The sequence below is a fragment of the Anolis sagrei genome, chromosome 6 (genome assembly GCF_037176765.1).
Source record: "Anolis sagrei isolate rAnoSag1 chromosome 6, rAnoSag1.mat, whole genome shotgun sequence".
In the NCBI taxonomy this organism is placed as follows: Eukaryota; Metazoa; Chordata; class Lepidosauria; order Squamata; family Dactyloidae; genus Anolis; species Anolis sagrei.
The window spans coordinates 134,084,592-134,099,442 of NC_090026.1; the positions used below are offsets into that span (position 1 = coordinate 134,084,592).

The 14,851-nt window shown below is 54.1% G+C and overlaps 1 protein-coding gene across 1 annotated transcript in view; it reads right to left on the reverse strand.

Annotated features, from left to right (window-relative positions):
- The window catches only part of SUSD2 (sushi domain containing 2), a 29,883-nt gene that overhangs the window by 1,373 nt on the left and 13,659 nt on the right, over positions 1-14,851 (reverse strand). The window contains 2 exon segments of the mRNA XM_067470468.1: positions 356-613; positions 3,482-3,640. Coding sequence (XP_067326569.1) covers positions 356-613; positions 3,482-3,640 — 417 coding nt within the window.

Below are 14,851 nucleotides of genomic sequence, written 5' to 3' on the forward strand. Positions count from 1 at the left end.
TATCTTCATGCCATCAGAAATAGACTCCTGACAGCCCCTGCCTTTGAAGACTTGGAGGAGGCATGGGCAAACTTCGGCCCTCCAGGTGTTTTGGACTTCAACTCCCACAATTCCTGGCCTCAGGCCCTTTCCTTTCCCCCCTCAGCCGCTTAAGCGGCTGAGGGGAAAAAGGAAGGGGCCTGAGGCCAGGAATTGTGGGAGTTGAAGTCCAAAACACCTGGAAGGAAGGCCAAACTTTGCCCATGCCTGGAGTAGAGGGTCCCAGCCGAGGGCGTGTCCCAACCTCATCTCCGGAGCCCTTAGGGGCGGGTTCCGGTCTTGCCCTTTCCCTGTCCTGCCCCCTAAGGCCACTCACAGTGGGCTCCGAAGGCCAGGATCTGCTCTGGGGAGGCTGCGGGGTCCAAGACGGTCCCATTTCGGAAGGCCAGGTCGTCGCGAGGGTCCCCGTTCAAGGTCCCGAAGAGGCCCTCTGTGCGCCCCACAAAGGCCTCCGGCAGCAGGAGGGTCACGCTCAGTGCCCGGCCGCCCCGAACCTCGACTCCGGCCCCCGAGGAGAACATGGCCGTCACCCCCACGCCACGTTCGTCCCCAGGGGAGACTGAGAGGAAGAGCCCTGCGGAGACACAACGGGAAGGAAGGAAGGAAAAGATTCAACATGGCTCAACATAAGGAAAGGGTCCTTATGATGGGACAGATCTACTGAGAGGGTCCAAATGCTTGGCAAGAAGCCCACTGTGAAGGAGTGGTTAAACTGCTGCCACCAATTGTGAAGGTGCGTGTTGTAAAACACCCACTGCCACCTAATCTGTGAGGGAAGCCGGGCAACGATCAATATCAACCTAGGAGCTATTTTATAAAGGGACTGTTAATTACAGAAGGCTTTGTTCATTTGATAGCGTAGCGTTTACTGTTCCTGGTGACTTTACTATTGCAGGCTGTTCAACTTAGGAGAAACTGTATCAGGCAAGGTTTGAGGAAAACAGTAACAAGTTTATTTTAACAGGAGTATAACATGTTTAACTGTTTCTTCACAAGAGGCACAAATCTTGATGGTTACATTAGAAAGGTTTCATGAGTAATCTCAGGCACAGACTTCAAAACGTTTCACAGCAGGCACAGCAGGCTTAAATCCAGCCAAACCTTGATTCTTAATTTAGAATCAACAACCCCCTGTAGCTCTCTCACTACCGGGTCCTTCTCTACAACCACTTTGGTCACCAATTGATTCCCTGAATCCCCACCCTGAGATTCAGTCTTTCCTATAGCACACCGGCTACAGACACATTCCCCGAATCTCCACCCAGAGACTCAGTCCTCTCAGTAGCTCACTGGCGTACTGACTGACTTTTTAAAACAGCTGCCTCCTCAAGAGGCAGTTGGCTCCGCCCCTGTTGCTATGGCAACTCAGCTAATGCCAAGCCACCATCTCCAACAAAACATAATCCTCCATACTTACCATCCCTAAACTACTGTTTAAATTACACATAACCAAAGGAATAAAATTTACACATCGTCACACCCACCCCTCCTGAGTGCAACTTTCCAGGAAATGCTCTTTTCTAGGTTGCGGTAAGGTTGTCAGGCTGCCTGGCCATGTTCCAGAAGCACTCTTTCCTGGCCTTTCACCCACATCTGTGGCAGGCATCCTCACAGGTTGTGAGGTGTGTTGGAAACGAGGCAAGTGGAGTGTAGATAGTCCAGGGTGGGAGAAAGAACTCTTGTTTGCTGGAGGCAAGTGTGAATGTGGCTGGACCACTCTCACAACCACCATGTCAGTCTACACAGAGAAGCACTGAAGTTCGCGAGAAGCACACAACAACAACAACAACAACACTTTATATATATTCCACCCTTCTGAAGGGGACTCGGGGCGGATCACAAGCACACATACACAGCAAACATTCAATGCCGTTTGTATAGACCCATGGTGGCGAACCTATGACACGTGTGTCAGCACTGACACGCGTAGCCATTTTTGATGACACACAGCCGCACACAGAGAAGATGGGGCCGCATCCCAAGAAGGATATTTCATCCTCGGCTCCTACACCAGCATTTTTCTATAATGCTGAGATATATGACATTATAGAAAAAGCAGGTAAGTTAAATAATTAGTTTTTGGTTTATTAAATACAGTTATATATGACAATGATATATTTTTGTTATTAAACTATAAATATCATGGAATTATCATTTTTTTTCTCAAAGTGACACCCCACTCGAGTTATGCTCATTTTTTTGGAAGTATTGACACACCAAGCTCAAAAGGTTGCCCATCATATAGACAGTACACAGACAGACAGAACAGAAGGAGGTTTTCGTGTCGTGCCATGAACAATTTGGCTCGAGTCCACAGGGGGTGCTGTCGCTCCCTCCTCTATGATGAAGAAGAGCCATCAGGACTTCCTCATTCCAGCATTTTCTGATCTTTTTCTTTATGCTGTTGTAAGACACCTCCCCTGCTTTTAGCAGTACCTAATTTCTCTAATTACAGCTAAAGCTGTTGTCAAACTGCTTAGGTAAACAGTGAGCAGGGCTGATGGTCAGCCGCTCATGCCAACCCGGGGCTTCGAACTTGCAAACTTTCGGTTGATAGAACTTATAGTTGCTGATGATTTACCAGCTGTGCTAAACCTCCGGACAATTTCAACAGAAAGGAGGGAACCATGAAAACGAACAAGATCTGGCGACCAGTATTTAAAAAGTCTAAAATCATGACAGTAAATAAAGAACAACACTCTGAAAACAGGGGAATTTCAGACAGGAAGAGATCGTGGCCAGCTAACACCTCCCAACAAAGGATTCCCCCAGGCAGGAAGCAGCAAGGCTTTGGAGCTGTAATGCTATTCAGTGCTAATCAGGCTGGTCAATGGTAGGATTCACACTTGCCTCAAGCAGACAAGAGTTCTTTCTCCCACCCTGGACACCATTCCACAAGGAGAGAATCCTAGAGTTGGAAGAGAGCCAGGCAACCCGGAAAACTCACAGCAACCCAGTGATTCCGGGCATCAAAGCCTCTGACAACACATTGTCCTTTTCCTTTGTTCTCCCAGAATGAGCTTCTCCTTGCTATAGGAACCACCTAGTCAAGTGTGGGATCTCATGGTTCCTCCTGAGAGGCCCTCTCTCTGCCAACAGCAGGTGGGGGGTGCTGCTCCTGGAGCCTCAGGTTTGGCAGAAGAGGGGTGTCCAAGGAACGGGGGAGGAGAATGGGGGGACTCCAGCTGTTCTTTGGGGGTAACCCCTGATTCTGGTGTTGCTGGCTCTGCTGTGGCCTGGAGCTGCCTTGTGGTAGGCATGTGCCCCCCCCCCCCCCCAAATCTCATTTCGAAGCTGTGTGCTCCCCTCTCCCCCAATATCTAAGGCAAGTCTGAGCCATGGAGAGGTGGATTGCACACACACACACACCTACTAGAAGCCCCAGTGGAGGCTCTGCTGCCTCCCCCCCCCCCCCAAGCAAGAGACCCCTGAAAGCCCTCACCGTTCAGGTCCATCCAAGTCTGTTCTGAGAGGTTGAGTGTCTTCTGGTTCAAGAGGACCTCCAGCTCTTCTGAAGCCTCCGGGAGACGGACCTCGACCACGTCGGAGGCGTTCTCCCGCATGGCGATGGCGCAGAGTCCCGTCACATTGGGCGCAGCTCCTGCGGGGAAGGCCAGGTGTCAGGACAGAGTGAGCGCCTCGGGACAGGTTGCGTAGCCAGGCAGGCCTCACAAGACCTTCTAGCCAGGAGGTCCTGGGCGCTGACTATGGACCTTACCAGCTGGGCGGGGGGACAGTGGGGGGAACTCTCAGGCTCTGCTCCCAACCATCAGTTTCCTCATCTTTTCCCGCTTCCTCTCCTCCTCCTCTTCCCTTCTTCAATGAGGAGTCGGGAAAACACCCCACTCTCCTGGTCTCTGCTTCCCTCCCTGCCACAGTGGAGCCCCATGGAGTCCCACCAGAAGTAGCCCAGCATCATGTGATGGATTACATGGGACTAGGCCTGTTGGTTTTAGTTCGTTAATTCGTTTTTCGGAATTTATTCGTTATTTTTAGCATATCCGACGCGATTTCAAAACATATTTTCAAACCCGGAAGGGTTTAAAAATATCGAAACAGCAGCCCCATTTTTTTTACGAGCTTCAGCTCGTCTCGTTAATGGGATGGAGGCTGCTGTGCTGCTGGTGCCTGGGAGCCCTTTCCCTTTCCCTGCTTCACCTACGGAAAGCCTGAAGGGACATACTTTCTTCCTCAAAAAAAAAATACGTATTTTGAATACTTGCTTGGTCTGTGAAGCTTGGTTGGCAGGTTGAGGGCGGCGTGTGTGGGGAGGGAAACTGATGGTCAAGGCGAAGGCAGGGGAGAAGGGCGCGCGCGAAAGGGAGGGAGATGTGATTGGCTGGCGGGGCAGATGATTGACAGAAACAGGAGAAGGTCGTTGCAGCCAAGCGAAGAGAGAGAGAGGAGGGCGCAGCAGCTGAAGCCGATCGGATGGCACGCGCGCTCCTGCGCCCTCCTCCTCCTCCTCCTGATCGGCTCCAGCTGCTGCGCCCTCCTCTCTCTCTCTTCGCTTGGCTGCAACGACCTTCTCCTCAGGAGGAGGAGGAGGAGGGCGCAGGAGCGCGCGCGCCATCCGATCGGCTTCAGCTGCTGCGCCCTCCTCTCTCTCTCTTCGCTTGGCTGCAACGACCTTCTCCTCAGGAGGAGGAGGAGGAGGGCGCAGGAGCGCGCGCGCCATCCGATCGGCTTCAGCTGCTGCACCCTCCTCTCTCTCTCTTCGCTTGGCTGCAACGACCTTCTCCTCAGGAGGAGGAGGAGGAGAGCGCAGGAGCGCGCGCGCCATCCGATCGGCTTCAGCTGCTGCGCCCTCCTCTCTCTCTCTTCGCTTGGCTGCAACGACCTTCTCCTCAGGAGGAGAAGGAGGAGGGCGCAGGAGCGCGCGCGCCATCCGATCGGCTTCAGCTGCTGCGCCCTCCTCTCTCTCTCTTCGCTTGGCTGCAACGACCTTCTCCTCAGGAGGAGGAGGAGGAGGGCGCAGGAGCGCGCGCGCCATCCGATCGGCTTCAGCTGCTGCGCCCTCCTCTCTCTCTCTTCGCTTGGCTGCAACGACCTTCTCCTCAGGAGGAGGAGGAGGAGGGCGCAGGAGCGCGCGCGCCATCCGATCGGCTTCAGCTGCTGCGCCCTCCTCTCTCTCTCTTCGCTTGGCTGCAACGACCTTCTCCTCAGGAGGAGGAGGAGGAGGGCGCAGGAGCGCGCGCGCCATCCGATCGGCTTCAGCTGCTGCGCCCTCCTCTCTCTCTCTTCGCTTGGCTGCAACGACCTTCTCCTCAGGAGGAGGAGGAGGAGGGCGCAGGAGCGCGCGCGCCATCCGATCGGCTTCAGCTGCTGCGCCCTCCTCTCTCTCTCTTCGCTTGGCTGCAACGACCTTCTCCTCAGGAGGAGGAGGAGGAGGGCGCAGGAGCGCGCGCGCCATCCGATCGGCTTCAGCTGCTGCGCCCTCCTCTCTCTCTCTTCGCTTGGCTGCAACGACCTTCTCCTCAGGAGGAGGAGGAGGAGGGCGCAGGAGCGCGCGCGCCATCCGATCGGCTTCAGCTGCTGCGCCCTCCTCTCTCTCTCTTCGCTTGGCTGCAACGACCTTCTCCTCAGGAGGAGGAGGAGGAGGGCGCAGGAGCGCGCGCGCCATCCGATCGGCTTCAGCTGCTGCGCCCTCCTCTCTCTCTCTTCGCTTGGCTGCAACGACCTTCTCCTCAGGAGGAGGAGGAGGAGGGCGCAGGAGCGCGCGCGCCATCCGATCGGCTTCAGCTGCTGCGCCCTCCTCTCTCTCTCTTCGCTTGGCTGCAACGACCTTCTCCTCAGGAGGAGGAGGAGGAGGGCGCAGGAGCGCGCGCGCCATCCGATCGGCTTCAGCTGCTGCGCCCTCCTCTCTCTCTCTTCGCTTGGCTGCAACGACCTTCTCCTCAGGAGGAGGAGGAGGAGGGCGCAGGAGCGCGCGCGCCATCCGATCGGCTTCAGCTGCTGCGCCCTCCTCTCTCTCTCTTCGCTTGGCTGCAACGACCTTCTCCTCAGGAGGAGGAGGAGGAGGGCGCAGGAGCGCGCGCGCCATCCGATCGGCTTCAGCTGCTGCGCCCTCCTCTCTCTCTCTTCGCTTGGCTGCAACGACCTTCTCCTCAGGAGGAGGAGGAGGAGGGCGCAGGAGCGCGCGCGCCATCCGATCGGCTTCAGCTGCTGCGCCCTCCTCTCTCTCTCTTCGCTTGGCTGCAACGACCTTCTCCTCAGGAGGAGAAGGAGGAGGGCGCAGGAGCGCGCGCGCCATCCGATCGGCTTCAGCTGCTGCGCCCTCCTCTCTCTCTCTTCGCTTGGCTGCAACGACCTTCTCCTCAGGAGGAGGAGGAGGAGGGCGCAGGAGCGCGCGCGCCATCCGATCGGCTTCAGCTGCTGCGCCCTCCTCTCTCTCTCTTCGCTTGGCTGCAACGACCTTCTCCTCAGGAGGAGGAGGAGGAGGGCGCAGGAGCGCGCGCGCCATCCGATCGGCTTCAGCTGCTGCGCCCTCCTCTCTCTCTCTTCGCTTGGCTGCAACGACCTTCTCCTCAGGAGGAGGAGGAGGAGGGCGCAGGAGCGCGCGCGCCATCCGATCGGCTTCAGCTGCTGCGCCCTCCTCTCTCTCTCTTCGCTTGGCTGCAACGACCTTCTCCTCAGGAGGAGGAGGAGGAGGGCGCAGGAGCGCGCGCGCCATCCGATCGGCTTCAGCTGCTGCGCCCTCCTCTCTCTCTCTTCGCTTGGCTGCAACGACCTTCTCCTCAGGAGGAGGAGGAGGAGGGCGCAGGAGCGCGCGCGCCATCCGATCGGCTTCAGCTGCTGCGCCCTCCTCTCTCTCTCTTCGCTTGGCTGCAACGACCTTCTCCTCAGGAGGAGGAGGAGGAGGGCGCAGGAGCGCGCGCGCCATCCGATCGGCTTCAGCTGCTGCGCCCTCCTCTCTCTCTCTTCGCTTGGCTGCAACGACCTTCTCCTCAGGAGGAGGAGGAGGAGGGCGCAGGAGCGCGCGCGCCATCCGATCGGCTTCAGCTGCTGCGCCCTCCTCTCTCTCTCTTCGCTTGGCTGCAACGACCTTCTCCTCAGGAGGAGGAGGAGGAGGGCGCAGGAGCGCGCGCGCCATCCGATCGGCTTCAGCTGCTGCGCCCTCCTCTCTCTCTCTTCGCTTGGCTGCAACGACCTTCTCCTCAGGAGGAGGAGGAGGAGGGCGCAGGAGCGCGCGCGCCATCCGATCGGCTTCAGCTGCTGCGCCCTCCTCTCTCTCTCTTCGCTTGGCTGCAACGACCTTCTCCTCAGGAGGAGGAGGAGGAGGGCGCAGGAGCGCGCGCGCCATCCGATCGGCTTCAGCTGCTGCGCCCTCCTCTCTCTCTCTTCGCTTGGCTGCAACGACCTTCTCCTCAGGAGGAGGAGGAGGAGGGCGCAGGAGCGCGCGCGCCATCCGATCGGCTTCAGCTGCTGCGCCCTCCTCTCTCTCTCTTCGCTTGGCTGCAACGACCTTCTCCTCAGGAGGAGAAGGAGGAGGGCGCAGGAGCGCGCGCGCCATCCGATCGGCTTCAGCTGCTGCGCCCTCCTCTCTCTCTCTTCGCTTGGCTGCAACGACCTTCTCCTCAGGAGGAGGAGGAGGAGGGCGCAGGAGCGCGCGCGCCATCCGATCGGCTTCAGCTGCTGCGCCCTCCTCTCTCTCTCTTCGCTTGGCTGCAACGACCTTCTCCTCAGGAGGAGGAGGAGGAGGGCGCAGGAGCGCGCGCGCCATCCGATCGGCTTCAGCTGCTGCGCCCTCCTCTCTCTCTCTTCGCTTGGCTGCAACGACCTTCTCCTCAGGAGGAGGAGGAGGAGGGCGCAGGAGCGCGCGCGCCATCCGATCGGCTTCAGCTGCTGCGCCCTCCTCTCTCTCTCTTCGCTTGGCTGCAACGACCTTCTCCTCAGGAGGAGGAGGAGGAGGGCGCAGGAGCGCGCGCGCCATCCGATCGGCTTCAGCTGCTGCGCCCTCCTCTCTCTCTCTTCGCTTGGCTGCAACGACCTTCTCCTCAGGAGGAGGAGGAGGAGGGCGCAGGAGCGCGCGCGCCATCCGATCGGCTTCAGCTGCTGCGCCCTCCTCTCTCTCTCTTCGCTTGGCTGCAACGACCTTCTCCTCAGGAGGAGGAGGAGGAGGGCGCAGGAGCGCGCGCGCCATCCGATCGGCTTCAGCTGCTGCGCCCTCCTCTCTCTCTCTTCGCTTGGCTGCAACGACCTTCTCCTCAGGAGGAGGAGGAGGAGGGCGCAGGAGCGCGCGCGCCATCCGATCGGCTTCAGCTGCTGCGCCCTCCTCTCTCTCTCTTCGCTTGGCTGCAACGACCTTCTCCTCAGGAGGAGGAGGAGGAGGGCGCAGGAGCGCGCGCGCCATCCGATCGGCTTCAGCTGCTGCGCCCTCCTCTCTCTCTCTTCGCTTGGCTGCAACGACCTTCTCCTCAGGAGGAGGAGGAGGAGGGCGCAGGAGCGCGCGCGCCATCCGATCGGCTTCAGCTGCTGCGCCCTCCTCTCTCTCTCTTCGCTTGGCTGCAACGACCTTCTCCTCAGGAGGAGGAGGAGGAGGGCGCAGGAGCGCGCGCGCCATCCGATCGGCTTCAGCTGCTGCACCCTCCTCTCTCTCTCTTCGCTTGGCTGCAACGACCTTCTCCTGTTTCTGTCAATCATCTGCCCCGCCGGCCAATCACATCTCCCTCCCTTTCGCGCGCGCCCTTCTCCCCTGCCTTCGCCTTGACCATCAGTTTCCCTCCCCACACACGCCTCAACCTGCCAACCAAGCTTCACAGACCAAGCAAGTATTCAAATACGTATTTATTTTTTTTGAGGAAGAAAGTATGTCCCTTCAGGCTTTCCGTAGGTGAAGCAGGGAAAGGGATTGCTCACGCCGTCGAGCAGTAAAGATGGCGGCGCCCAGGAGAGCAAAGTGATAGCGTTCTGGAGGGGGATCTTTTGGCCAAGCAGGTAGGTGGCTCCTCATAGTTACTCAGGCTATTTTAGGCCTGTTTGATCAAGAAAAAATTTGTTTCTAAAATGTTTTGTAAATATTTACGAAATTTCGTAAATAACAAAACATTTTTTTGGAAAGTTTTGTAAATATTTTAAATATCGAAACAAAAAAACACCCCAATTACAAATCGATTTTAGAAACAAATTTTTTCTTGATCAAACAGGCCTACATGGGACTCCCTTTCAACAGCGAGGAGAAGACGCTCCTCTCCCTGCACCTGATGAGGTCCTCAGAGGCCCTCAAGACTGCATACAGCAAGACTGGAAAAACACTCAACACCAACTGGCCACGTTGTGCAGATGCCCGACCACCGTCTCCCAAAGCAGTTGCTCTACTCCGAACTCAAGAACGGAAAACGGAATGTTGGTGGGCAGGAAAAGAGATTGAAAGATGGGCTCAAAGCCAACCTTAAAAACTCTGGCATCGACAGTGAGAACTGGGAAGCCCTGGCCCTTGAGCGCTCCAGCTGGAGGTCAGCTGTGACCAGCAGTGCTGCAGAATTTGAGGAGGCACGAATGGAGGGCGAAAGAGAGAAATGTGCCAAGGTGAAGAAGACGCATCAAGCCAACCCTGACTGGGACCGCCTTCCACCTGGAAACGGATGCCCTCACTGTGGGAGAACATGTGGGTCAAGAATAGGGCTCCACAGTCACCTATGGACCCGCCGCCAGGATACTACACTTGGAGGACCATCATTCTCGGACTATGAGGGATTGCCTAAGTAAGAAAGTTAAAGAGCCAACAAGCTTGGGCAGATACCTCTGAAAACTCCACCTGGATGTTCGACCACCAGGTTTTTGAAGACATGTGAGAAGAGGGGAGTGGCCATTGGCAGCAAGAGGACCAGAAGCAAGAGGCCCCACCATTGCCTATTTAGTGTGGATGCTTGGGGGGAGTGTCACCTCCATGTTGGGGGTCACTGAGCAAAAGAAGATTCCTTTAGATGTTTAAAGAGGGGAACGTGCTCCTTTGTTTCCAGGCAGCCAGTGTGAGTGGTCTTGTGTCTCGGTCAGCAGACCACCTTTTATCCTACCTAAGAAAGCTTGAACATGTGTGGTGTTCCTCGCACAAGGAACCAGCATGAGGAACCAGTTCCAGTGGGATGGGGCCCTTGGGTCTCCTGTGTACCTGGTGACCCAGGCGCTGGGGGTGCCAACCTGGTGTGCTGGGGGGGGGGGGCAAGGCAGGGAGGGTTGGGAGTAAAACTACGGTGCTACCTTTTCCAATGAGGTCTGCTTTGGCCTCTGGATATCTGAGTGTGCAAACAAAGGAGAGGGAAGGGCTGGGGGGGGGGGTGACCCTCCTGAAGTTCCCTACCTGCCGTCCACCTGCCCACTCGGAGGTGTCTTTCCCCAGGAGCCACACACCTTGTTTTCTTGAAGGGAGCTCAAATCTCAGCAGGTCTGATACCTGGCCCAATGCCCAGAGGGATCCAAAGAATGGCATTCCTTAAGGCAGTGGTTCCCAACCTGTAAGCTGCAAGTTGGTGGGCCAGGAGACCTAAAATAAGGTCTATGGCTCTAGATTATTAAATATTAAATTATTAAATACTAGCCATCCCCTGCCATGTGTTGCTGTGGCCCAGTCTGTATATATGTATTTTGTGTGTGTATATACACATATATGTGTGTATATATTTGTGTATATGTGTATGTATGTGTTTGTGTATATATGTGATTTTGAGCATATGTTGTAATTTTTTTTTGTTTTTGGGCTTTTTAAGTCTCTTCTGCTGTGTTTTCAATGTTTTGATGAGTGATGGTCACTCGTTGGCCTGAGAGGTGTCTTGTGTCCAAATTTGGTGTCAATTCATCCAGTGGTTTTTGAGTTCTGTTAATCTCACAAACAAACATTACCTTTTTATTGATATAGATGGGCGAGCAGATGGTGACTCCTGGATGGCACATGTTCTGTATCAGAAACTAGAGCTGATGTGGTCTATCCAATGCCATTTTCTCGATCAGCACCCCAAATTTATTTATTTATTTACTATATTTGTATACTGCTCTTCTCAGCCCTCAGGGTGACTCAGATAATAATCAAACAGAATCTAAAGTTGACCAAAAACTAATTGATAACCCTTTTGGGACTAATGTTGAAGTCCCAAAAGGGTTCCTGGTCAAAGTGGTTCCTGGCCCAAAAAGGTTGGGAACCACTACCTTAAAGCTTGGAGCATTTTACGGGCTCCAAGAATCAAGAGACGGAGCCAGAAAACAAACCAGGAGCCCGAGCTGCTTCTGCAGGAAGAAGGGTCTGGTTGGCCATGAAGGGCTCCAAAGAGGTTGCCCCCAAAGCCAAGCCAAAGGGCAACTAAAGCACCACACGCTCTGGGAAACACTCTTTGGGAGTGCAGCCCAGAGGAACCACACGCATTTGTTTATTTATTTATTGAAGCATTTCTATTCGGCCCTTCTCGCCCGGAAGGGGACTCAGGGCGGAGCACAACATCAATACGGCAAACATTCAAGGCTGGAATAAAAACAAACTACAACCCTGAAATCCACAAGAAGCAGGTGGACACTTTCAACAGAAAGGAGGAAACCATGAAAATGAACAAAATCTGGCTACAAGTATTAAAAAAAACTCTAAAATTACAACAGCACAACAACAGAGAGGAAACAATCAGGGACATCTCATCACCTCTCAACAAAAGATTGCTCCAGGCACTGCCAGGCCATCAAATGCTAATCAAGGTGATCAGTTGAAACATTCCCACCTAGCTCCAGCAGACAAGAGTACTTTGTCCCACCCCGGTCATTCCACAGATATATAAACCCTTTTTCCTACTTCCAACAGACCTCACTACCTCTGAGGATGCTTGCCATAGATGCAGGTGAAACGTCAGGAGAGAATGCCTCTGGACCATGGCCATATAGCCTGAAAAAACCTACAACAACACAGTGATTCCAGCCATGAAAGCCTTTGATAATACATTAAACTACAAATATCCACAAACACTAAACTCAGTGGCATCCCCTTGAAAATCCCGGTGGCTTTCCCTGCCAGGTGGCGCTAGAGGCCTCATTACGGAGCAGAGCTTTCCTAACCATGAGTGTCGCAAAACTTTGGTGTGTCAGCTGCAGAGAGGAGGCGTGGGCCCAGGTGAAGTAAACAACAAATCATAGGTTTGTCAAAATAGAAATGAAAAGTGTTCATCTCCTTATTATAATGTATGTGTCTGCGTGGCTGCTTTCACTTCTGGTTTGCTGGTAGGGTCAGAAAATGAGGCAGATCCCAAAAGTTTTCCCAACTTGAAATATTGGGAACGGGCCCCACCCTCCCCAGGTATTGGCTTCCTGGGATTGCTTTATATGTTGACCTTAAGATGTTGGAGCAGGGCAATGGTAAGCACCACCTATAAGTCAAAGCACTTGGGGATCTGGCCTTGGTTGGACTTTCCTTCTTAGAATCCTAGAATCCTAGAAGAGTTGGAAGAGACCTCCTGGGCCATCCAGTCCACCCCCATTCGGCCAAGAAGCAGGAAAATTGCATTCAAAGCACCCCTGACAGATGGCCATCCAGCCTCTGTTTAAAAGCTTCCAAAGAAGGAAGGAGCCTCCACCACACACTCTCCGGGGAAGGCAGAGAGTTCCACTGCTGAACAGCTCTCACAGTCAGGAAGTTCTTCCTAATGTTCAGATGGAATCTCCTCTCTTGTAGTTTGAAGCCATTCCTCCATTGCGTCCTAGTCTCCAAGGAAGCAGAAAACAAGCTTGCTCCCTCCTCCTCCCTGTGGCTTCCTCTCACGTATTTATACAAGGCTATCATGCCTCCTCTCAGCCTTCTCTTCATCAGGCTAAACATGCCCAGCTCCTTAAGCCGCTCCTCGTAGGGCTTGTTCTCCAGACCCTTGATCATTTTAGTCGCTCTCCTCTGGACACATTCCAGCTTGTCAATATCTCTCTTGTATTGTGGTGCCCAGAATTGGACACAATATTCCAGATGTGGTCTAACCAAAGCAGAATAGAGCGGTAGCATGACTTCCTTAGATCTAGACACTCTGCTCCTATTGATGCCTGAGGCCAAAATCCCATTGGCTTTTTTTGCCACCACATCACATTCCTGGCTCATGTTTAACTTCCTGTCCACGAGGACTCCAAGATCTTTTCCACACGTCCTGCTCTCGAGCCAGGCATTGTCCCCCATTCTGTATCTTTGCATTTCATTTTTTCTGCCAAAGTGGAGTATCTTGCATTTGCCACTGTTGAACTTCATTGTGTTCGTTTTGGCCCATCATCTGTCAAGATCCCTCTGAATCCTGCTCCTGTCCTCTGGAGTCTTGGCTATCCCTCCCAGTTTGGTGTCGTCTGCAAACTTGATGATCCTGCCTTCTCGCCCTTCATCTAAGAAGTCATGAATGAAGATCCTGAGCAGGACCGGGCCCAGGGGGGAACCCTGCAGATGGCCCCCCACTCGTCCCTTCTTTCCAGGATGAAGAGGAAGCATTAGTGAGCACTCACTGTGTTCGTCCACTTAACCAATTACAGATCCACCTCTGCATGGCTTCCTTTCCGGCAAGCAGCAGAAGAGCGGCAGAGGTTTCCCTCTGCCAGGAAAGGGAGCGCTGCCTGATTTGCATGCTCCCTTTGCATAGGTGTGAATAGGTGGTTCCCAGTCCAAGGCTCAAAGGCTTCAGGTCTCCTCTCCTCCTCCTCCTCCTCCTCACCAGGAAATGGATGGGAGCCATCCAAAGTGGAGGTGGAGGGAGCAAGAAGCGTCCTGAGACACTGGGTGCCTCCTTGGCCACACCTTGCAGCTCTGAGGCGGTGAAGAACGGCTCAACTTCAGCAGCGAAGAAGACTTGTTGAGAGGATGCAAGCCTTTGCTCTGACCCAGCCACAGGCTCTTCTTACGCAGACCACAAAGTAGCTCAAGGAAGTAAACACAGGAAGAGACTGCAGCAGGTGCCTAGATCCAGGGAAGTCCTGCTCCCCAGGCTCTATTCTGTCTTGGTCAGACCACATCTAGAATCACACTCTGTCCCATTCTGGGCACCACAACTGAAGGGAGAGGTGGACAAGCTGGAGTGTGTCCAGAGGAGGGCGACTCAAAGCATCAAGGGTCTGGAGAACAAGCCCTATGAGGAGCGTCTTAAGGAGCTGGGCATGTTTAGCCAGCAGAAGAGAAGGCTGAGAGGAGATATGATGAGGGACATGTATAAATATGTGAGGAGAAGTAATAGGAAAGAGGGAGCAAGCTTGTTTTCGGCTGCCCTGGAGTCTAGGATGCAATTGAACCATTCCACCTGAACATGAGGAATAACTTCCTGTGAGAGCTGTTCAGCAGTGGAACTCTCTGCCCTGAAGTGTGATGGAAGCTCCAACCCCCTTCTGCCATGCAGGAAAAGCACAATCAAAGCACCCTTGAAAGATGGCCATCCAACCTCTGTTTAAAAGCCTCCAAGGAACGAGCTTCCACCAGCCTCCGAGGCAGAGAGTTCCACTGCTGAACAGCTCTTCTCCTTACAGACAGGAAGGTGATTCAACGATGAGACGTGGTGAATGCTTTAGTATAAATGTATTATTGATAGTGTTGTTGTTTATTGTTGTTGTGTAATTGCTTTGTTGAAATTATACCTGGTTTTTTATGTCGTACACCGCCGTGAGTCGCCCTAGGGCTGAGAAGGGCGGTCTACAAATGTAGTAAATAAATAAATAAAATAAATAAATAAGGTCTTCCTAATAAGATTCAGGTGGAATCTCCTTCCCTGCCATTTGAACCCAAGGCTCCATTGCGTCCTACTTTCCAGGGCAGCAGAAGATAAGTCCTTCTCCCTCATCCTTGTGACATCGTTCACGCATTTATCCATGGCTCCTCTCACATTGCCTC